The sequence below is a fragment of the Haliaeetus albicilla genome, chromosome 8 (genome assembly GCF_947461875.1).
Source record: "Haliaeetus albicilla chromosome 8, bHalAlb1.1, whole genome shotgun sequence".
In the NCBI taxonomy this organism is placed as follows: Eukaryota; Metazoa; Chordata; class Aves; order Accipitriformes; family Accipitridae; genus Haliaeetus; species Haliaeetus albicilla.
This window is the reverse complement of record NC_091490.1, coordinates 25,746,308-25,770,321: the sequence shown is the minus strand read 5'-3', so window position 1 is coordinate 25,770,321 and position 24,014 is coordinate 25,746,308. Positions and strand designations below refer to the sequence as shown.

The window sequence follows — 24,014 nt, the reverse complement described above, 5'->3', positions numbered from 1 at the left end:
GATTCCTGAGAGTTAAAACAGTCCTTCCTCACCTGTAAGCCACCTAATCCTATTTGTTTTAATCTGTTTTTATTGCAACACTGAACCAGCTTTGTTTTGTTCAAGTGCAGGATTTGTAAGTACCTAGTTATGGCCCTGTTTTTTCCCCTTGAAGCATTAACATTTGGCACCTCAGAGAACAGCCCCTTTTCAACTACCAGACAGTTCAGGGGAAGCAGTGGACTTGGTCTCAAAACAGTAGGGTACTGCTGACAAGCTCTCTTGGACCACTTCACCTCCTGCTCTTGAAATTGCAATCCAATGAGCCAGAGGGCAACTTTAGGAAAATATTTTTCTCTGGTAACAGTAACATCTGCCTCCTTGGCAGCCTCTGCTGGCCCTTGTGTTGGAAGCTGTGGGTTTGCCCCTGGCCCTGCCACGTATTTACATTGCTCAGAGGCTATCCTGAGCTCTGCTGGATCCTGTTACCTGATTTTCTTTTGTTCTGTCATTTTCCCTCTCTGATGCTTTGGCTGCTTAACTCTTCATGGGTAACATGTAAAGCAAAAATTAAGTGTGCGGTATGAGATGAAAGGTATTAATTGGAAGGTATTAACTGGTAAATTCCTTTCTGATAAGAGATTCAGCTTTTCTGATCTGTTTAGCTGTATTTATTTTGCTTCAGCCTAGGCAATTTCACCATCGCTGTCTGAGCTTTTGAAGGTGCCGCTATCCACGTTTGTGTCTTCTGCTCTGCATCAAATTCTCTTTGGTGCTTATTTCTCCTGCATTTTACTCTCTTCTTCTGAGTAACTGATTTTTGACTGGTGCTTCATTTCAGTGGAATGATGTTGTTAAAAAGACAATTATAAAGTAATCAGCATGGGCATATCAATATTTATTGAAATACTGAAAAAAAAAAAAAATTCCATTGGCAATGAGAAACTCCTGGCAATAACTGACATGACAATATGTATTTCACCGATACAGTAAGAGAATTTCAACTTCAACAAGTAACTCACTGCACATTCTAAGAGTTGCATGGATTTAAATCCAAGGCAGCTGCAGAACATCTGTAATACAAATAGTCAGACTTTACAGATTGTCTGTTTACAAACACAGAACAACTATAATAAACCAGCCAAAGCCAAACCCTTTCAATGTTAGTCTGCTTTTACTAATATGTCCTGTAATCAATAAGGCAGTCAGAAGTAAATGTCTGATTACAAAGTAGTTAACAATTAACATGAGGGGGTTTTTTTTGGTGGGGTTTTGTTTTTTTTTTTGTTGGTTCATTTTGGGTTTTTTTTCTTCGTGTACTTTGGGCAATCTGGTGGGATTCTTGGAACCACAGATGTGGGCAAATATATGTTAGTTTATCTGAAATTGTTTCCATTACATTGTATGAAAAAATCATTCTTTTCTTCTATGTCCTTATTTTAATTCTTTTGTCCTGTATATAGATAATGGTGCTATGAATACAGTTAGCAAGATTTTTTCAGCTTTTTTTCTTAATATTCAGTGAGATTCACTGTAGCATTTCAACAGGAAAAAAAGAGAAAGCACAGAATGCCAACACTTGAAATATGCTTTGTTTTTCTTCCAAAACTGAAAGAATGACCACACTTACCTTGTACACATGGGTAAACGTATTTCATAGCCACCATCAATCACCACCTGCATTTTCCTTTCTGCTAATTTAGTTTGTTTGAGGGAGAGCACTGTTATTTAAATAATGCTTGCATGTCTGCTGTGTGGGATGAGTCAGGGAGCTGTGTTTGGTTTGCTTTTGGTGTGTACAACAGTACGTGTGTTCTGTGATATAAGACTGGCATCTAGGAGTCGCAGACACTAGGCTTTGCTGTGTTTGTACCCTATGCATGGACAGAATATTAGAGCTGATTAATACGATTAAAATAGTGTGCTTTGTACTAATGCAGATGTAATAACTGATGTCTTTGGTATACAATGTATGAATGGTTGGAAAAAAAATAAGAGAAATGCACCTTTTCAAGTTCACATGAAACAGAAAAAGCTCTAACTCACATACAATAGATTTAAATAAACTACATTTAGGATTATGAAGATTTACAGACATTTAATCAAGTGAATGATTTTAATTTGTAAAGACCCTTGTGTGTCCCTGAACTATGTTCCACTAACTTGAAGACATGCTACAGTAAACACATATTTGGCTTCTTCATTCTGGCTATATCTTATATAAAGATGAAACCAAAGAACAATAAATTAGCATCATAATTGTCTACAGTGAAAACTATCATATACAATATAAATAAACTATTCAAAAGCCAGCAATCTTCATGAAAAACATTAAAGGATTAGGATTTTATACAGTTTCTACAAGTGATTGTGCAGCCGATAATCTTAAAAATTAAAGTAAAAATGAAATACCCCTATTGATTTTAGTGTCTCACGACATACAGTAATTAAGTACTGGTAAAATAATTACCAATTTAAAAGAAATAATAAGGAAATCACTGCTCTGCAATTTTATCACAGCTTTTCCCCCACAGGACCTAAAGAATGTAAACACTATGGTTTTGTTAATGTTAGAGATTAATACTTTATTTTAAATGTATGTTGATCCACACCTGCACAGTTACCTTTAAGGGTAATGAAATAAGGCAAGACTTATAACTGTGGCACTACATGTTAATACTGATATCTGCATTTGGACAGAGAGATAATTGTTTGTTCTTCTCTAATATTTGTTCTGCAGCAGACTTTGGCCTACATAGACATAGCAGTATCACTCTTCTTTCTTTGCGTAGAAGATGTGTATTACTTAACTTTAAAAGGAAGAAGTTTCATCAGATATTGAATGTTTGAGTTGAAATTTAAGTTTCTTAATTACTGGCAATTTTAAAGATCATTTCTTAATAAGCTCCATGGCATCATCAGGTCATACAATTCTTTTGTCTATTCTTGCATCCCTAAATGCATTTTTTTAAAAAATTTTCTTTTTAGTTTTTTAACATCAGGATTTAGTGTCCTGAAAAACTTTTTTTTTTTTTTGTCAACCCCCCCCCCCCCTTTTTTTTTTTGGTCTTGTTCGTGATGGCTAAAATATCTCCACTTCCTTTATTTGGAAATGGCCGTGAATATATAGCAGAGCCATATTTTAGCCACTGCACTAGTTAAGTATATCATTGAATTGGCTAATTTGTTTTGGAATATTTATCTTAGCTATTTAATAGCTATCCGATAACAGCAGTGGAATAGGGATACTGTCTGATAGAACAACATGAACACGTGACAAAACAAACTTCAGAACATAGTAAGAATGCCAAGCTAACTGGATAACAGATTCTTCATATTAGCAATTTGCAGGCCTGAGAGACCGACAGTCAAAACCAGCCTCTTGGGATTTGGTGGCGATACTACATAGCACATGGCCTATGCCAGCTCTCTCTCACAGATTGTTGAATGGATGCCACATCATTTATCGCAGAAGAAGTAAGTGTTGTGTCCTCGTAAGGATGACAGAAGATGCTATAGATGCAGTTTTGCATCTATTAGAACTGGTTTTGAAGTCCTGCTATGCAGTGAAGGAATTTAGCGCACTCAAATTCCTCACTGTCTTAGCTTGATAATACGGATCAGGTTTTTTCTCCCAAGTTTCTTCATATTCGCAATCAGCAGAGTTAAATATACAAGAATAATTCTGTCCTCTTTCATGGTGACATTGGTGATAGTATCCACTGGGTAAACTCACTTCACTCCAGTATAAAGTCCTATATAGATTCCTTTGGGGATGTGTAGCATATGATTCACAGTTTGCAATACAAATACCCTGATACATCAGTTATTTACTATTAGTATTTGATTATTATACCATTTTGCAAAGTCTTAAAACCACATTTTAATTAGTGTTGCTTGGAGCAGTTCAGAATATTTTTTTTTTCCTTGAAAGCAGAAGCTCTAATGGGTATAATTTATGCTCTCTTTGCATGCAGCATTTCAATGAGAAGGTTATTACATGGCACATCCCCGTTCAGGTGTTTGTAATAGAGGTATTCTTCAGCCTGCATACTGATGGCCCGGATTTCTGGTAGTCGCAGGAGAAGCTGCCCAAATTTGTCTGTTTGCTGTGGGTAATTACACATTGTGTAGTCCAGCAGAGCAGCATTCACTTGTTCCTGAACACCTTCCACAAGCTGGAAGTTCTCAAGATTTTTGACATCTGAATGATAATAAACAAAAAAAGTAACAACAATTGAGTTGCATTTTAATTCCTGTTTACGAAGGCAGTGTTTCACTAAATGGATGGGGTTGGGGTTTTTTTCCTCCTGACAAAAGCATACTTTACAAGCTGCTGAATATTCAGTGAACCCTTTTGCCAACTTTCCTGGGAAAATGATCACAAAAGAGCTTTAGCGGAGTGTCTTGTTGAAATTCTGCATATACCTCAAATCAATTAGACACCAATGGAGTCTGAGCAAGGTCAGCTCTTTTCATAGCTTACAAAAAGAAAGGTTGAGGATTCCTAAAGTAGAAGACCATAATATATTGCTAGCAAATGAGTCCCAAGAGGAAGCCCTATCTTTAACCTAGTATGTTACACAATTCATACAATTCTGTATTAATTTTTCTGACCCAAGGTGAAATCTGCGTCCAGGGTATGATGTAGTTAATTCTAATAAAAAGTGACAGGGTTCTTGTTTCTGTTTGACATTTTCTAAATGATTCTGAAAGCCTTTGACTTGTCTAGCCTATGTTAATGAACCATCTGGTACACTCCAGTGACTGCCAAAATAATCTTCCCTACTAGAAACTCTCTAAAATATATATTTCACTGACTAATGATCTTTATAAAATGAAATCATTGTCCTTTGGGTGGAATATCAGATAAGAATGGTGCCCTTTAACCTGAACATGTTTTCTGAAATCCAACACTGATTTTTCTTTTTTGGTATTGGATAACAGGAGCATTTACATCAGCAAGGCAGGTACAGTTTGTTCACTCTGCCTCTGTTTGATTATCTTCAGTTCCTATACAGCAAGTTCAAGCTCTGGAAATGCTGGTCAGAAATAAATGCCAGTATATTAACTCCTCATTATTTGCTTCCCTGTGTAAAAATTACTCCGATGGCATCGTCTTTCAACATGTCTGAAGAATGCAGAAGCTATTCTAAAGCTGGCAAATTACAGTGCTGCTATACTGCAGAAAGAGTGATCAAAGTGCTTTTGCCGGGAGAACTTGTTTTGGTTGGTGTTTGATCATTTATAGCGTCAGTAGAGTACTGTACCACAGTTTCTTGTAATGCTAAAGCATGGTACTACTGAGGATAACTATGCTGCTAATTCACTTTGAATAAAGACAAATCTGCTCTTCCTTGGATGTTCTTGGAGCACAGGAGTTGGGGAATTTGGCGGAATTTGGCAGAATTTGGTTCATTGTAAATGCCAGCCTTTGATTGGAGGGGAAATGAGTGTTTTCCTTTGCAAAACAGGAACACGCATTGCTGATGGATTGGGGGACCAGCCTGGGGGGCTGTGTAAATTGGGTCTCACTGCACCTTTTCCTAGAAGTGCTTTAAATAGAGCAAATATTGGTTCCTGCACATAACTGTGTGCTGGAACACGAGGGAAATGGTTGGAGGCAGCAAACATTTTCTTCAGGATGAGAGGATAGGAAGGATGCCAAGGATCCCAATGGCAGCCCAGGGCAGCACACACAGCCTCCAGGGCCTGAGCTCCAGGCTTTGGGCAGGAGCCGTTCTGGGGTGTGCTGGCTGCCGCCTGCGCTTCAGGTTCACTCTTGCATGAGCTGGGGCGAGTGTTTCCTGCTGTGGTTGTTACTGCCTGCCTCTTTCCTGTCCCAGTTTCACTGTGGAAATGAAGCAAGTGGCTCCCGGATTTGTGCTGCTTGTTTGGGAACTGGGGACACGACCTCTGTCCAAATTTTACTAGCTGGCTTAAGGAACTCCCTAGCAATACTTAAACTGACGGCTGTCCCACAAGAATTGTCTGACCTTTGCATTATCCAGAGTGAGGAGAACTGGAAACTTCAAAGCTGCTATGCCTGGTCCCGTAGCTATTCAAACTCATTTATCCAAAGTCTTTTTGCCAGTGTCTCTGGAGATCTTTGGATAATCATGTTTTCATGTATTACACTGGACAATTTCTCACACAAAATATAGCTGTTTATTATTTTACGTACCTATATAAAAATCCCAAGGTATTTTGTAGCCAGTGTAACCTGATTTAAAAATTGGGTGTTCTAAGCATATTTTTATAGAGTTAAGAAAGGAACAGTATCAACTATTACAATTATTTTAAATAGGTTGCTTTCAGATGCAAAATGCAATCATGAATGAAGTGTTAGAACATAAGAAATTCCCACAGAAAACAGGGCCTATGCTGGAGAGTAAACTGTGTTAAACAGCATGACAAAATGTATAATGATTTCAGAATCAGTATTTTTAACTTTTTTCCCTGTTAAAATAACTTTGAACATGAGGAAGTTTTAGAAACTGTTAGCTGATTCAAACCCCTTTAAATTCAAAGGGCATCTTTCTGTTGCTGTCTGTTGTGAATCATACTGTAAGATTAAATTGTGCTGGCTTCTTGGAAAACCAGGTTCATTCTCATTTTTGCTCTCTGTCTAAATGTTACTGCATGGAATATATATTTATTGGCAACATCACAAAATCAATTTTTACAAAGATCAAGAAGAAACAAAATCTGAGAGTTGCAAATTTTCTGTGTTTTCCTGCAGAAGTGGTGAATTCAATGAATGTTTTATAGGGATGCATTCTGTCTTCAGCTGTATTGATATCATACTCCAAGTCAAAAGGAGGCATGGTATTTTATCTATATTATCCGCATATACAGGATCGGTAGCTTCTGGCAGTAGGTGTACCTGTGCATTGTATAAGTGGTCCTATATGCTCATCACCTGCGTGGCCTGGCTGAATTGCATGGAAGTTGCAGAACTACAGAGGAAGAAGGTCTGTGTTGGTTTTTTTTTCTCATCTCAGTGGACAGTTCTTTAAATACTCATATATGGCAAAATAAGCCCTGAAGTCAGATGTAAAAAGAAGTCCAATTAACACTAACAGTAAATAAAAAGTAGTTCTGGGTCTTCTATACCTTATCCAGCCTGAGGAAATACTTTTAATGTATTTCCTCTACACAAATTCTTGATATTTGTAGTCAGGCTCAGTGCTTGTGAACAAGATGTTATTAGTTAACCAGTGAAAACACCTAGAAATTTTCTGACTTGTTTCTATACTGAATCAGAGACTTGTAGTCCAAATGGTTGCAGTTTAGGACATCATTACACAATTAATCTGTGTGTAGATATCTCCAGGACTGCAATCACAGTAGTGGGGATATAGGGGTAACCTGATGACCGGTTATGTATTTTGGAGTGAGTCTCCATGAAGTAACCAAGATTTTTGGATATGACTTGTGATAAGTGCTCGCACATCTTGTAGGCTAACAATAAATGCTGCAGTAAAGCAAACAAGACAAAATGAACAGAGAGAGAGAAGTCGAAGTATATGTGCTGAGACCACTGCGTAAAGCTCTCGTGATATTTTGTATGCTGTTAAAACAGAAGTTTGCCAAACGCAGTTTGCAATATAAATTACGTAGTTATTTTTGAGAGAGAATCAGAAACTCTAGCACTAATAAAGATGAGTAACAACAAATATGTGAATACTAAGTTATTTCCAGTAGCTCCAAGTTCTGCAGGTAGAAAAAGAAATGCTGTACAGTTTTCACTTCTGGTACTTTGTATTTAGCTGATAGTGATACAAATGTTATTAAATAATAACTTTGGTTTGTAAGTAGATGGTTTTCCTGTGCTTTGGGTTTGTTTTTGTTCTCAGTATTTATTATATAACTCTGGCTAAAGCTACGTGATTTAGTTTTCCAAGTATTTCCTTTTTGATAAAGATCCTTTGAATGCTAATGACTTAACTTGGTGAAACATCAAGCAGTGCTGGTGTAAGTCTGCTGAAGGCAGTGGTGTACAACAAGCGTGAAAGCTGCTACTGATGTGTACAGCACAACAGTCTTTTATGCTTTCATATAATTCTTTGTTCCCGTCTGCTTTTTAGAATTAGAAGGTCTCTTATCAATCTTTACATCGGTTAGTAACAATTTAAAGTACACATGTTTAAGCTTAATGCAAGAAATCATTTTCCGAGGTTTAGATGCTTGTAAATTAAATGAGTAGGAACAGGTCCCCCTCTCCCACCCACACACCCTTTAAATCCTAGCAGCTAGAAAAAGTGTTTTGTGTTGCTACAGTAAGTATCAGTCTCTTATCTCTTCTACTTTATTCACTCAGGGACTAATTACCAACTTTTTACATGAAACAGCCTTACTGTGAGCTCACAGTGGGGCGCACATCTTTTTCTATCCTTATTGGAAAGTAAACCCTTAGGTCTTCTGGAATATATTATATGTTTTACAAGAAATAGCAATTGCTTTTCTGTCAAACAAAGAATTTTTGTTCTCTGTAGCTTACTTTTGATGATTAAGACAAAAACAGTATTATAGTGTGTCAGGATCTGCTCTGCAGTCACAGTAAAGGTCTGCCAGTATTCCCAGAAATCCCCCCATTTTGATTATTTTCTACATCTGCTATAAAGCTGTGCATTAAGCTGAAACTGCATACTACATTCAGCCTGAGGAGAGCACTTTTGCATATTTTCCCCAAAAATGGGTCTGGTCTTTAGAGGGGGGAAACATTTAGGTTTCAGAGAGATTTTCTCCCTCTCATATTCCAAACATGAAATACTGAAGATCTGGTGGTCTACTAATCTGTAGAGAGTTTCCCTTGGTCTGGGAATTTTGAAAAGAAAAATGAAACAGAATGAGAGATTTACATTTGAAAAATAGTAACTCCTTAGGAGCAGCGTAAATATTTCCCAAAGGAAGCCAGTTAAATTTTACTGCTCGCATCTTTTATCAGATACTCCTTCTACGTGAAGCAACGAAGAGGTGTGAGCACATGCAGCTCGGCTGCCTCTCTGCATTTTGCACCATTGCAAGTCCTGGTGTTGCAAGGATGAAATAAGATTGTGTTTAGGCTTCTCCATAGAGAGAAATTTCTCACTTTCATAAGGCTGGAAACAGTCTTACAGATACTCAAGGCAATAGGAGTCGATACCAGTCCAGGGTTGAGCTTCCTCACCCTGAATGGGCTGACAAGCCCCATCATTTAAGGACTTTATTAACTCAGCTGGTCCCAAAGCTCAGTCGCTCTTTGGAATGACTGTTAAATATGTAGGTAAAATATGATGTCTTCCAAACTCTAGTGACGGTATTTTGGGCTAGGATGGCCTTCAGGCTCATCCTCTGAAAGGTTTGTCTGTTCTTCCCAGCCAGACTGCATGGCCTGATGAGCAGCATTGCCTCCACTTAGAAATACCCTGTTTTATTAGGGAAAGATACAACTTGCCTCCTCAGCCTGAAGTCAGGGTTTCTGTCAGGGGCTCTGGTGTGAGGCCAATTCCCGTTTGACCTTGAAGATGGAATATGTTAATTCTGATGCAGGTTTTTCCCCCAGAATAGTTCAAAGAAGAGAGATTACCCAGGACAGAGGAGACATTACCAAACCTTCCTCTATTTAAACACAGCTTTTTCCTAGTTTCTTTGCCCACTTTCTGCTAGCCTTGCAAACCCTCTGGGTTACAGGACTTAAAACACAGGTAGATTTTGACATGTGATAGAAATTTTTTTGAGGGAAAGAGTAGTAATGGTTGATAAAGAGCCAATCTCTGAAAATTACCCACAATTCTCCTCCATCGAAACTAATGGCAACAACAGTGGTTCCATATAGCACATCTGTCACGAAGGCAGATGTATGCCGTTCTATAGCTAAGCCTTCTTGACAGACAAAATGCTATAATGAAGGAAGATTTATGGTAAAGATAAGCTCCTTACTGCAAAATTCCCCTCAGTTTTATTACAGTAGGGTTGTGCTGAATATTATTTACTTAGAAGCCAGGGAAACAATTTTTGATAGATGTGTTTGTTAATCAGTGGTAAGGCACTATATTTAGCACTTTCCAAACCTTGAAAAACCTTTACATTGTAACAACAGAAACCACTTTTATTTTCTTGAGACTCCCAAGTCCAAACTGAATGCGTAGAAAACTTTTCCTGTCTTTAGAAGGATTGTTTTTTGGCAGTGGTTAAGCTACCTGTAACAGTGCAATGATCCAACTCTGACTGTTTATTAGGGTCATAAAGTAATTTTCATTTTCAGTTGAACATAGCATCAGATAAAGGGCACATTGTTTTGAAAATCTTGATTCAATTCTTCTATAGCAATGTATTTCATTCACACCTAAGTACTGGGCAAAATTATATATGTTTTAAAGCAAAAATAAGATGCTTATGAGAGAACAGGCTGTAATTCTTAGTCCTAACCCTATTTCTTCCCCTCAGTATTCAATCTTGATGGACCTTTGGTTTGTTTCAGAACAACTCAGACTCAAGTAAAACATATTTTGGTGTTGTTTTATAGTGGTAGGCTTCTTTCTAGTGTTATTTGAAGTATTGAAGCATACGTTTCTATTCTGAAAAGATTTTAAAATTACAGGTTCTTACTCAGAATATAATATCCTGATGTCTATTAAGAGCTATGCTTATTGACTTTCGTGGAGAATTTTATAATAGCTTTTGCTACTGTTAGCTCTGCAACAGAAAGGGGGATATGGGGAAACGAGCTGGATTCTTCTCCTTGTGCAACTGTGAAGTTATTTTACTAAATTTCAGTTGTTTCTTTCCTTGCAGTCCCAGTAAAGACAAAGGTCAAAGCTTAATCTGATCTCTTCAATCTTTGACTGGTGCAATTACTGAGTTATCACTCAGGAAAATAAACCAGCATGACTTGCAACAGCTCAGGCTGAATTTACTGACTCGAAAGTTAAACAAACAAACAAAATCTCCACCCGCTTCTCATCCTGGCACCCCAGGAACCAACATCCTTATTACTTGCAAATGAGGCATATGTGATCCAGTGGTCACTGAAACACAGCAAAACAAGATCCTGCCAGGCCTCTTTGGAGGAAGAGCTGCTCACAAGTCCTGGCCCCATGTCCACAGCCAGCTACACCCTTAAATGAAGTCTAGTATTTCTCACTGAGACTCATGAGGGAAAAGCACGGCCAGGTACAGCCACACAGCCAGGGGTGTGGAGACGCAGATGGGATAGCTAGTTGATGAAACTGTGGCCCAGCCCAGAAGATGCTGGGACAGACTACAGGCATCAAGTCCCAAGCAGTGGTTCCACTGCTGGTGCTTCACCTTAGCCATGCCTAAACTCCAGTACCGCCTGACTTTCTTCCACTTTCTAAAGCTTCCTCCATGCTTGGAGTTATGCCCCTGCTGATGTCCCAGACGTGCTCCTGCTTTGGGTGAGCAATGTGAAGTGTTGCTTGTCTCTTGCTCATCTGGGACTGGAGGGCAGCCTGTCTATTGCCTGAAGGCTTATGCTGTAGGTATTTTAACCCATGCTTAGCGTTCACTGATAGGATTAGGTTCCACATAAGAGAGTAGCTGCTGCTTTCTTCGAAGACACGACAGAGGAACAGGAATTTGAAGAGCACTTGCTCTGTTGTTTCTTCAAGGAAATTCCCAAACACCTGGGGTTTCCCACCATGCCAGAGTGTGGTCTAAGCTATTGCTAGCTACAGGCTGTTCTCAGTGAGGGTGTGCTCCAGCCTTTGGGTTGAAGCTCTGCTGCTGCACTGAAAAAAATAACCCTACATGATTTAAGCCCAAATTTTTAGCCTGCCTTTGTAGGCTGGTGTTGAGGCAACCTGCCTGGGCTGACATGGATTTCTGGTTCGAGGTTTGTTTGTATATTTGACCTAGTGACCACTTAACGTAAACAACAGATTGATCCTAGGAAAAAAGTCTCAATCTAAGTCTCTTTTTTCCAGGAAAAAAATTGTGCAACCACTATCCTGTGGAGCCATGGTCATATCTGTATGCCAGCACACTTTGATAAACTGGGGCAGAAGTGATTTAGCAAAGGTCTCACAGACAAACTGAGAAAGAATATGAGTCAAAACTAATTTTTCCTAACTCCTCATCTAATCCCAGGTTCACATTATATGCCTGGGCTAGAAATGTTTGTTTTCTGAATTTTCAGTTGGAATAAGTATAGATAAGAAAATTAGTACGTTAATTATCATGATATCAGCAGGCTTCAAAATATATATATATATATATATATGCTTAAATGCAGACAAATCTACAGCCATAGTACTAGTTTATATCACACTTACAGTTACTAGAAGACAGTATCACATTTGATAAAAGCAGAAACTAGGCTTCTGATAAGAGTTTAAAAAATTAGAGTAAATACTAAATTTATTGAACCAAATGGTTTTCCCAGTTAATTTCTGAAACATCATTTTAATCTTCAATAGCACATGAACAATACAGGATTGTTGGGTTTTAAGGGAGCTGGCTGTAAACATCTACAATTTGTAGGGTGTGAATAGTTTAAGATGTCATAAATATTTATGAAGTTCCTAGGAGTGGTGGTAGGGACATCATACAAAATCCCTGAAGTTATGAACTAAGGCAGAAAGGGCGTTATATGCAACTTGCAACAATAGATAGTACGGTATAATGTAGAAAGCAGCGAGAAACCATCTATTTAGCTGAGAAGAAACTGTTTAGAAAAAAAGGAATGAAAATTTTGGAAAGATTTGCTTTCATCTAGAAAATATTTGCTCTGCTTTTGCTTAGACATTTGCAACTTTTCTGAATGATTGGATTTATTGCACTCATGAGAAGCTTGCACATAATCTGTCCTATCCCTTTCTATCCCTCTCCTACTAAAGTACTGTTTAAAATAGGAATAATGGACTAGATGAATCTCAGAGGTATTTTTGCAGCTGGAACTACACCAAGGGGTGATATAGTCCTAAAAGAAGAAAAATAAATATTTTCTGGAAAAATATCAAATATAAATTCCTACTGAGGTTAAAACACAGAAGTGCAGTTGCCACTGAAACCCTTTTGAGTAGCAGGCTGTATCCTTTTATAAAGCCCATCTGTCTCTGCAGATTATAAAAAATGCATGATCATAAAAAGCAGTACTCCTTAGGGGAAAAATATTTCTCTGTACTAATCTTGTAGTCACTTTACAAAACAGTTTTTAATCCCAAATTTGCATTTGATTTTCAGTCAGGAACTTTTTGTGGGTTTTGCAAAGTTTTCTTATTCCATTAGAATAAGATATGAGGTACAGTTTGTTCAGGTGGCAAGTCCAGACTATGAATAAACCAACGTTATCATATGAAAGAGAATTAAACAGGCAGATCCAAGTGGGGATATATTAAGCCAAATTTAAGCTCCAGTAGTTGAATTTAGCCTGTACTAGATGTCTGGTTTGCCTCAGGATATGTTCAGCTTTCCAGCTAATCGACTGAGGAAAACTGCCTCAGGTATGATAAAATTTACAAGAGAGCTCAGTCGAATAGCTCTTGTTATAAATACTAGCTTAAAGGCATTCTTCTAGTCTTTGGGATCAGGACTGTATTTGCATTTAATTATTATATTTCAAACTTTTTTTGAACTTTGTTAAAAATATTAGACTAGCCAGTTATATCATTATAGTGGTTTCCAGATAAGGGTAGATCTTCATACCACGTTTTTATTACTTGGTGAATTTTGTTTGTCTTTATCCTTTTGTTTAGATCCAAAGTCCCACAGGAGTAAAAATTATTACAATATATTCTCTTTAAAAGAAGGAAATATAGTTAAGCAAAGATGTTTTAGTGATATGCTGGTCTGAGAGGTACAATACTCTACTATGACTTCCTGTCAACGTAATTGACAGATAATTCAGAGTTTTAAGACTTTTGCACTATTTTGAGAGTAGGCCTAGTGTGAAACAATCAACCAATCATCTTTCAGACATATTGATTTCAAAACCCTATTTTTCCTCTTTTTTGAGACTTGAGGTCATGATTTTACTAGTTTTATGTGGCCATATTTGTGCTAACAGAGTTTTTTTCACTGAACTAAGGTGTATCAGTGGAAGCTGATTCTAGTTTAGAAAGAATGTGAAAAAGATAATCACCTCTGCCTGTGTAAGATATGGGAAGTGGAAATCATTAAAAGAACTATATTCTCATATAATTGTGTTGAAATAATATAAAGCGTTCATTTAATTGCTTAGTGTGGAAAGCACTACAGTAGAACTACAGTAGAAACAAGTAGGTGACTCCTATTAGCCAAACACTGGAATTTTACTATTATTATTTAGAAAAGCTAGACTCTAGTTTGGGCAGTTACAGTTATTTACTATGTAAATGTAACTGCAGACAGCTCACGAGACCATCGATGGTACATTGAAGCCGTTGTCTCTCAGATGCTGTTTCAATTCCTTATCAGATTAGCATTGACAAAAAATTCGCTGGCTTAGATGAAAAGCGCCAATGAGTTTGGTCCCATCATATATGTGAGTGTACCAGTCATCAGATTGTTACCACATCTGGCTGCAACAGCCCGTGAATTTGCTTAAATGCAATGCACCATGCACTGGTGCTCCTCACTGAGTGACAGCAGAGTTGGTGGCTCTGAGACAGGGGTCCTGCCCTGTCCCCCTATCCCCCTGGCTTGGCCCAGGCTGCCGGGCTTCCTGCTAGGTGGTGGAAAAAAGAAACACTTATGTTCTCCTGTACTCTTAGTCTTGCTTTCATGGACAGTAAACACAATGGAGGTAAGTAATTTTCTGCTGCAGTGTTTAAAAGCATATTGTTTCTGACATTGCCTACTGATCTGAGTGGAAGTTGCATATTTCATTTTTTACTGTGGCATATGTCTCCGCTTAGTTGTGGAAGTGGTTTGGCAAACAGGAGTGATAAAAGCCCAAACAGGGACATCTGTAACTACACTGGCACTCTGCAAGTGTCAGTGCTGGCACGCAGGAAACACTGGAGTGGCATCCAGGTGTGTGTCAGGCTTTGGACTCTTTTCCCAAAGATTTTGATGTATATACCACTGTTCTTCATCCTCATTGCTTACACTTTTAAACGTACAAATATGAAAGCTAAAGAAAAGCCCACCTGAACGTCCCTCTGGCAACATGGTCACTCATCAGTTAAACAGATAGGATAGAGAAGTGTGGAATAGACGAAATACTCTTACACCTGCATTTCAAATATGAGGCTCTTAGAAGAGAGTTTTATTTCTCAGCTACCTCTGATTTCTTGGCAAGAAGCCCTGATAAGAATGGACTGGAGGCTCTCAGATAAGGTCATGCCTCAGCACATTTTGAACATTTTGATTGCTCAGTAAGGAACAGCAGACATAAGTTAGGTAAACTCCAGATTTGTGCTCACTGCTCAGCTCACACTCGAATGTTTGGTCAGATATGGATGAGATGTTTCCGTAGACAACATAGTCATAGGTTTAACGTGAGGAGCATGAATTAAGGGGCTCCAGATCCCCATTAGCCTCTGGCCGAAGCTGCCCCTAACACGGTGCCAAAAAGCTCACGTTCCCTGCGCAAGGGCAGAGGTACTTTTTGGTCCCTGGATGCCACATGCCAGATGAAGGAAGCAAGCATGCCTCTGGCACTGCATAGTGTCTGTTGTGCCAGTCTGCAGCGGGGCTCAGGAACACAAGGGAGCTCAGCCTCCTGCAAACCGAGGTTTGTGCTTTTCCTGCCCTGGCCAGCCAGGCTTGCCCCACCGGTGATGTACATGCCCTCAGGGTCCCGGAGATGCTCTGCGGAGTCCCTCGATGCTTTATGGAATTAAACTGTGGATTTTGCATTTATTGCTTAGGATCTGGAAGGATTTTTAATTCTAGATCCACCTCCACCTAAATCAATACTCATTGGATTAACATTGGTTCTAGCTAGATCTCACTGTATTCTTCAAAGCAGAGATGTTTCCCCACCCGTAGGTATTTTTTTACAGGTGGGACTGTGAATTGCTGTTTTGAATGGAAAAATATGGTAAAAGTTATATGAGTTAGTACTATGAAAATTGTAAAAGCAATTTGGATTTCTTACTTTAAAAGTTAATTTTCCTGAAAGTTATGTCGAGGCCAAGAAATAGTGCTTTCCTGTAAACTTGCGACCATGGCAGGCAGTGGGATGTGTATTTGGCAGGATACAATTCATGTAAGTACACATGTGCATCCTTGTGCTTTAGTTTCATGGAAATGCATAGGCCTTCCAATCTAAGGTATTCAGCAACAAACAGTGCATTTATAGCTGTAATTTACCATAATCTCAAAATGCCAAAGTAAGCACTAACTCCTGCAGCAGAGCTGTCCTCCTGCCCTGCAGGGACTCCTACCCAATTGCTGGAGAAATGGCCTGAAATGCCAAATGGCCTGGACATGTTCAAGGCAATATACTCACATCTTTACTGTTGTTCTTGCCTTTCCTCATTTACATTCACTAATTGGAAGTTAATGTGTTCCCAGAGGCAAAGTATATTTAAACCAAAAATTTTACTATTTTTTCCAAACTGTGTGTCAAAAAGCAACTCAGTCCTTCTCCTAAAGCACAATCCTAGGAGTACCTCTGAGTCTGCGGTAACACTGTAGTACCTCTTTCATCTCTGTTCTATCTGTGTGTTTAGTACAAAGATTATTGGTCTGTTCACCTTAATCAAAGTCATCTTACTTTGACTAGTAAGATATAGACTAGTTCAACAAAGATTAACACAATTCTTACCACTTCTGTCCAACCAAGCCTAATGAGCTTACTGTTAAGTACAGCCCAGCAATACTTTATTTGATACTAATTTCCTGTCAGGTTCAGGTTTAAAAAAAATTACACAGATCACAGCACAGAAAATACAAATCAAGCCTGACACCTGGAAAAAAAAAAAAAATCACATATTGGAAAAACTTGACATAGAATCCAGTGGTGTCAAAAATCCTAGATATTTGTTGTTTCAAATTCAGACATTCTTCATTTAGACCAAAATAACAGATATTTATAGTGTACCTTACTGCTGGTGACTATTTAACAGCAAGGTGCTCTCACAGCATGGTACTCTTTATGTGCACAGTAACGAAAGTTCGCTATTGATTTTTCTGTAGCTGCTTGTAACTATTATAGTTGATACATCAATAGAAAAGGAAAGCACAATGTTTCACAGGAGGCAGAAAATCAGAGAGTACATGATGCTGTGACAGTAAATCATGGCATAATCTCAAGAATTGATAGATGGTTACTGCTAACTTGAAACCCATGGCTTTCTCTGAAAAGACTAGCCTATAATCGCCCAATATGTTCTAACAGACTGACTGCCCATAATAGTGGTAAAGGACACAACACAATGTTTCATCTTCAAAATAATGGTTTCCACGAGCTGGGTTGTTTTGTTGTGGTGGAATTCGTTTTGTGTGTTACTGCAGAAGGAGGGAGAAAGAGTGGTTTGAATGCCATTTAGACTAAAACTTAAAGGTTGTTGGAATTTTTTCCCCCCCCAGAAAAGAGCACAGAAGGTTTTTGTTAAAAAAAAAAAACAAAAAAAAACCCAGAGGAAGAGAAGTTGTCATTAATTTTTAACTTGCAAAAGTCTGCAGTTAGTTGAAAAGGAAACACAAAAGAGCTGATTATTCTTGAGATCAAAATATTGGAGCTATTTTGTCAAGAAAGGCAAATGCAGAGAAAATACATTTACCATGGCTGTTTCCAGCTCCACGGCATCCTGAAAGGGAGCCAAAGGCACGTAAGTAATTGAAAGCTCTTTTAAGTGTCTGCGTTTCTCTGCTGTGTTTTTGAGGGGCACAATGATCTCTGAATTTTACAGTATGCCTAGTGAGTTTTTAACAGGAATGTTCTTAATTGCTTTGTTCCCTCTTTACTCCCTGGCTTATCTCTGGTAGTTTTATCTATAGAAAGGGAGGAAGAAACACAGGTAAGAGCTGGCCAGCTGGAGCACAGTGTGCAGTCTAGATGACACTGCTTCCACAGTAACCTCATAGCAATGTTCCTCTCTGAAAGAGTATTTTCAGTGTGCAGGGTGGTTTTCCAGCACTTCAGGGGATGTGAGTCTGATACCTGTCCTGTTCAACCTTGCTGGTGACTCCATTCTCTAAAGCCAAATGTCTCTCAGAAGAGATGGACTTAGACAAGAGGAAAGGACTTTCCCAAACTACCACTCATCCACCCTGCTCAGACTGGGCTTGTAGAACAGTCTGGCATCATTTATTCAGCTTAGGCTATGGGTTTTCCCCCAGTGAAAGACTGGATAGCGTTGTCTGTCTTGTCCTGAGCAGTCCACTGGTCTCTACTACAATTTTTGGTGTTGGGAGAGAGGAAAGATGCTGTTGCAGTGGCATTCCCCATTCTGATGTTGAAGTCTTTCTCTTTCTTGAGATGAGACTTTCCTTCACCTGGCAAGCAGAGGTGCTGTGCAATATGTTTATAATACACATCAAACCCTCCCAGTACCCATCTCCAGATGATGTTTAAATGTAGGATTTTCCTCATTAATCTTTGACTAATCTTATAAAGAAGAAGTTTTAAAATATCCTTAGGAGGACGGCCATGTGCAGATTAAACTTTTGCAAGCCACATGGACTGTTTTGGGGCTTACTCTTTCAGTTTGTCCCACACTCGATGGCTCTGCAGAGGACCAGAACAATACAAGGAACCCCAGCTCTAAGAGGTTCATCCAATCTTGGTAGCAGCTTTGCCAGAGCCTAAGGAGTTGCTGTTTCCACCCCCCTCCCCTTTCCTGCCAGCAGAAGTCATTGGTACACACTCTAAGCCACAAGCTTGGGAAAGTGTTTCTGCCCAGTCCCCTTCTGCCTCCCAATTCATGATCACAGCTGTGTCCAAAGCTGGGTCATAAAGCTTGTTTCTGAATTTTCCTTCATTGTTTCTTTCCTGTTTGCTTCTATTTCCTCCCTCTCCACCTCTGGCTTGGCTTTGGTCACAGTTCCACGGTTTCTCTCCTTCCTGGCCTTTTCCCCCTGTTTTCTTGACTCATTTCCTATTCTCAAGCCCTCCAGTGTCTCTCTATTCCTCTGATCCACATCACTGCTGTCCCTCGTTTTCATCAACCTCTCCTGGCTCCTGCTCTGCCCAGATATCCGCTTCTCTGCCACTCTTCTCCCATCACTCTTGCACATTCTTTCTTTCCCCCCTGGCCTCCTGTTTAATTCTCCTGCTATTTCTTTTCATAGTTTCTTTACAGTATTTCACCTCTCTGTTTTAACTCCCTCAGAGAAAGCCATTGCTTTTGTTTCTCTTCCAGTGTCCAAACCTGCACAAGCAGCAAAGGGATAAGAGAAAGAGGGAATTTGGCATAACGTACAGTGCATCTCCAGTAACTGGCTGACAGTCACCCATATATACACTTTCAGGTAAGAGCCTCTGCAATGTGTGTTTTTAACTAGAAACACATGAGAAGCAGTTTTGGTTTTAGTCTATACATTCTGGTATAAAAAGTATTTAACAAGTTGTCTGTTACAACTGCAAAGTGAATTTAGCCATTATATTCCTTTAGCATGTTCCTCATTCAGTGAAGCATTTAAGCGCATGTTCAAATTAAAACTATATGGTGGTCTTACTGGCTCCAAGATTAAGGATATTAATTCATTTATCTATACCTTAATATATAGCCATTTATTCCAATGCGATGCTGGGAAACTTGGCTAACAAAAGCAACCGCTGATGTTAAACTCTTCTGCCAACAGCAGCTAAAAAAATTCTATAATAATCCCATATTTCCTCTGTTACATATATAATACATTCAAACTTGTACCTTAAACACCAAAAATATATATTAAAAATGGGAGAGAAATTGTAAAAGTATTCCAAAAGTAGAGACACATGTAAATGTGGGTTATGTGCAGGTAATTTTTCCCCCCTTACAGGAGCTGTTAGAGTATTCTGTAAACATATTAGAGAGGGAAAAAGTGCAGAGCACACTGATTGGGTTATTCTGAAATCCCCACTGTCTCCACACAAAAGCAGCAGTACAGAATACAAATATTGCTTGATACCCATGTTTCTAATTACTTGCAAGATTTGTATCTAACAAATATATGACCTAATTTTCTCTCAAGCATCTAATCCTATTGTTATTTCAAAACCTTCTGAAATATGCATTTTAGAAAAAAACAGCATGAAAAGTACTTGCTGAAGAGGGTTAATCTTTTTCTTCATCGCTTGCAGCTGTCAGACAAGCAGACAGCATAAACCAGTAATGATCAGATTGGATCAAATTCATGCCTCAGATAATGCTATTGTACTCAACAGTTACACAAGAGATGTATTTGTAACATCCATTGCATTTGGTGAAATAAAACCAGGACAAATCAACAGTGATTATTAAATTTCCTCTATAATTTAGTGAAGTTTATTTAAAAAACTCAATCAGCCATGAAATAGAAGGCTACCTCTGGAATTCCTGCAAGAATTTTATCATTGATGACTCCTACACTGAGGGCTGAGATGAATGATTACAGATTTAGTTATTTAAAATATTGGTTTAATTCTTAACTATACCTTATAACTTATAGCATTTGTATTTTATTCCTTTTATATTATGTGGGTTTTTTTCACAAAAATAATTGATTGGAGATTTCATTAAGATAGATACCTGTAAGATAGACGCTGTCCTACTTACTTTCATACTGACTACACGATGCGTGGAATCTACATGGGAGGCTGGACTAAAACCTGTCAGCTCACTGAAAAAGCGTTCTGAGAAAATGGTTGTTTATCAAAGTCGTCACTCCATACATCATCATTTAGCATCTGTAAGAAATTTAAGGACTGATTTTTAATTGTTTGGCTTTGCTATGGCTTTTGACAGGAAAAATGAAGGGAATGTGTCTTTGCTTTTCTTTCTCTATAGAGTAATCAGAAAAAGCAGAGAAATAAAAGAACAGGGCACAAGAAAATCCACTTTGTCCTGCATGTGCTAAAATGCTAAAATTGACTTCTAAAAATAGCTTCTCAATAAGCGAATTTTCAATTTTTTTGCAGAGTTTTAGATCCTAATATGAAAATACAGCAAGGAACTGCTTTCATGTTGAGTAATTTGTAAGGGAAAGGATCACATTTTCTCAAAACTTAATACAGATACTTTAAATCAGATTCCTTTTAACAATGGTCTTTGTTATGGTATCTGTAGATATTTCAAACAACATTGTTTCAATTTGGTTGTACCTTACATGGTATCTTTAATACTCTGTATTTCACCACTGTTTAAAAAGATAGGTAACTATTGTTTTCACTTATTGGATAGGGTAGCTGAGATATCATTTAAGAGACTTCAAAGCTCCATAGTCAGTAATGGAGTCAGAAGCAGAATTAGAGACAAGAGGGTTGATTTCTCTGTTGGGCAATGCTGGCTCCATGAAAGGAGAACGTCCCTCATGAGACGATTCTGAAATGAGGTTTCGCCCGTATTCATTTGCTTTACTTTCCCAGAGGATTAAAGTAGAAAAGTGGAATAGCTCTTCTAGTGGCAGAGTGGAGAAGCCTGGCTGCTTTGCTTGAGACCCAGAGAAGACTTAAATGTTCCAGGAGCAGACTAGCTATTTAACTGTTCTCCTGGCCCTCATCATCATTAATAAGAGATTTATCCCTAGTTTCCAAGGCAATGTGGGACATGCAGCAGCAAGAGACTATGTCAGATTGCTGACAACTGCTCACGATAGGAGTTATCAAATTCAAACTTGACAAATGGAGAAAAGTTTGTAAAAACTGTGAAATTAGGAGACTCATGATAAATTTAAACTTCTTGCCTATGAAACTTACTGTTACTGATTTGGGGACAAGAAAGCACCCATGTAATCATCATCATTACCTCCTTCAGCCTTCTGTTCAATGCAAACCATAGATCTCCATCCAGCAGTTGGACATCAAGTCTATAACTTTTGATTGAGCTGTATGATAATATAAAGAAGTGGTCATCTTGATTTCAGATTTCAAGAAACAGAGTCTCCATTATACCCAAAGATGAGTTCTTCCAAAAGACAGTAATCTTCACCTTTAAATTTGTCTATTTCTAATATAATTAATCCCAAACTAATATTATATAGCTAATCCTGGACATGTGTTCTCACTGACTTCCATGGCATATGCACAGGAGCCATTGCTTACTAGATTAAACTTTTAACAAATACCACATTGCCTCATCATATTACATCTCAATTACCACAGCATTTCTTCCTTTGGCCTTGGCAAATGGTGCTGCCAAGATGCCCTTCCTAGCTCATAGCTTCCCTATCTTTTTGCATCTTCCCTTTTCCCTGCTACATCAGACATAAATTCTGTTTGCTTTCAAGGTCTTGTAGCTGTTCCTTCCTTATCTATCATCAGTCATTCAGCATCACGAGGTCATCTCTTGCTTCTGACTTGCCTGCAATGCCATCTCTGTTTCCCACTCGCCACCTTTCCAGACCAAGTACTTTTCTGCTTTCTCCGCTCTGCTTCTCATGCTTAATATGCCAGATCCATTTATCCACCTTCTTCATATTCCCTCTCAAAACTTTTTCCTGTGACATCTGAGACAAGCCTGGGCTGTAGGTGTGATGGAATTGTGCCTGTCATCCTTGCACTGTCTGCCAGTCAACACCAGTTCATCATCACGTATGTAGATTGTATACTTTAAAGGAGCATTTTAAAATATCACTTGCCATTAAGGATTCCTAATTATAAAATTAGGAAATGTTACTATTAATAAGTTTGTCACAGTGAAAGGATCGTCTAGCTAGATGTCTTATTCTACATTCTCTGGTTTCATTCCCAGCCTATCTGCAGGCGAGACGTTAATTTCAAAAAGTCTATGAAATACTGTTAGTACAGCAAAAAATAATCAAGAATCCAAAGGGGCAAATATTTTGTCAGAAATTAGTATGTGGAAAAACATACTTAAATAAATCCTGGTTTTATCTATTAGTCAGCTGTCAGCTAATAATAAATTATATTCAGTCCCTCCCTTGTTATAAATACATATTGATTAGTTTTAAACTCTGAACTTCAGAATGAGTTATATCTGGTCATTGCTAAACTGCTCTCTTCACTAAGAAAAAAAATCCCCAACACCTATTATACTGCATTTAATTAAGACAAGCATCAGCTTTATGTACCATTATTTGCTTCTGCCAAGTCTCTATGGGTATAAATATTGAGCAGTCACATCTCCTGAATACTAATCGATCCTTCCTGAACTCCAAATGATTACATAAAGTTTAGGAAATGTTTCTTTGCCAGTATTATCCTCCAATGCTTACTGTAGTTAGACATTAGGGTTGAGATACGAGCCTGGATTTGACAAGTGTGCAGTAAGTATTTTTCTAAATTCAGATGTAATGTGGGGAAGCCTGAAAGCCCCAGCTGAATGCTAATTTTACAGAACCCCTCGACTGCTCCCTTACTGGTGTTTACCCGGTGCAATCTTAGCAGTACACTTGGTAACAGAATGGAGAAATATAAGAAAACTGCCAATGGATTTAATAAAACAACTTCATAATAACAGCCCAGTTATACATGTGTATTATAAATAACTTATATAGAAAAAAAAAAGGTGTAAAAGTAGCTGTATATTTACAAACTACCAAAAGTAAAAAAGGCTAGAGTGACCACTTTGAAGAAGACTGCGTTAAACCCTAGGTACTGTTTGTCGCTGCAAGTAAGAAGTGAACACATTTGTGATGACAAGTCTGTCCCTGTAGAAGTGCTCCATTACTGGCTTGCGTTGGCTTGCCCAGGAAGACCGTCATGTGATACTTTTTGCTTCACATTCACAGCACCTACTTCAGATCCTGGCACTGAAGGTGCTTTGTGAAGACAAAGTGTTATCTCTGAGCTTCTTGGTATCCTGCCAAAGAACCACCAGGCCTATTTTACAGGGAGGAGAACAGAGTCCCTGAAAACTACAAATGGCTCACACCTACCTGATGAGAGCATGAGAATGGCTGTGCTGGCACTCTGGATCCTCTAGACCACTGTCCCGTCTTTGACAGTGATCAGGAGCAGATGCCCTAGGGAACAGTGTAAGAAGAAGAAAAGCATGGAGCGATACCTCCTAGGCGCA

At 38.5% G+C, this 24,014-nt stretch overlaps 1 protein-coding gene across 2 annotated transcripts in view; it reads right to left on the bottom strand.

Annotated features, from left to right (window-relative positions):
• Window positions 1–853: 853 nt before the first annotated feature.
• The window catches only part of NR5A2 (nuclear receptor subfamily 5 group A member 2), a 99,210-nt gene continuing 76,049 nt past the window's right edge, over window positions 854–24,014 (bottom strand). For both annotated transcript variants that reach the window (XM_069789387.1, XM_069789388.1), the window contains exon 8: window positions 854–4,183. In XM_069789387.1, coding sequence (XP_069645488.1) covers window positions 3,936–4,183 — 248 coding nt within the window. In that variant the 3' untranslated portion in view covers window positions 854–3,935. The remainder of the gene's footprint in view (window positions 4,184–24,014) is intronic.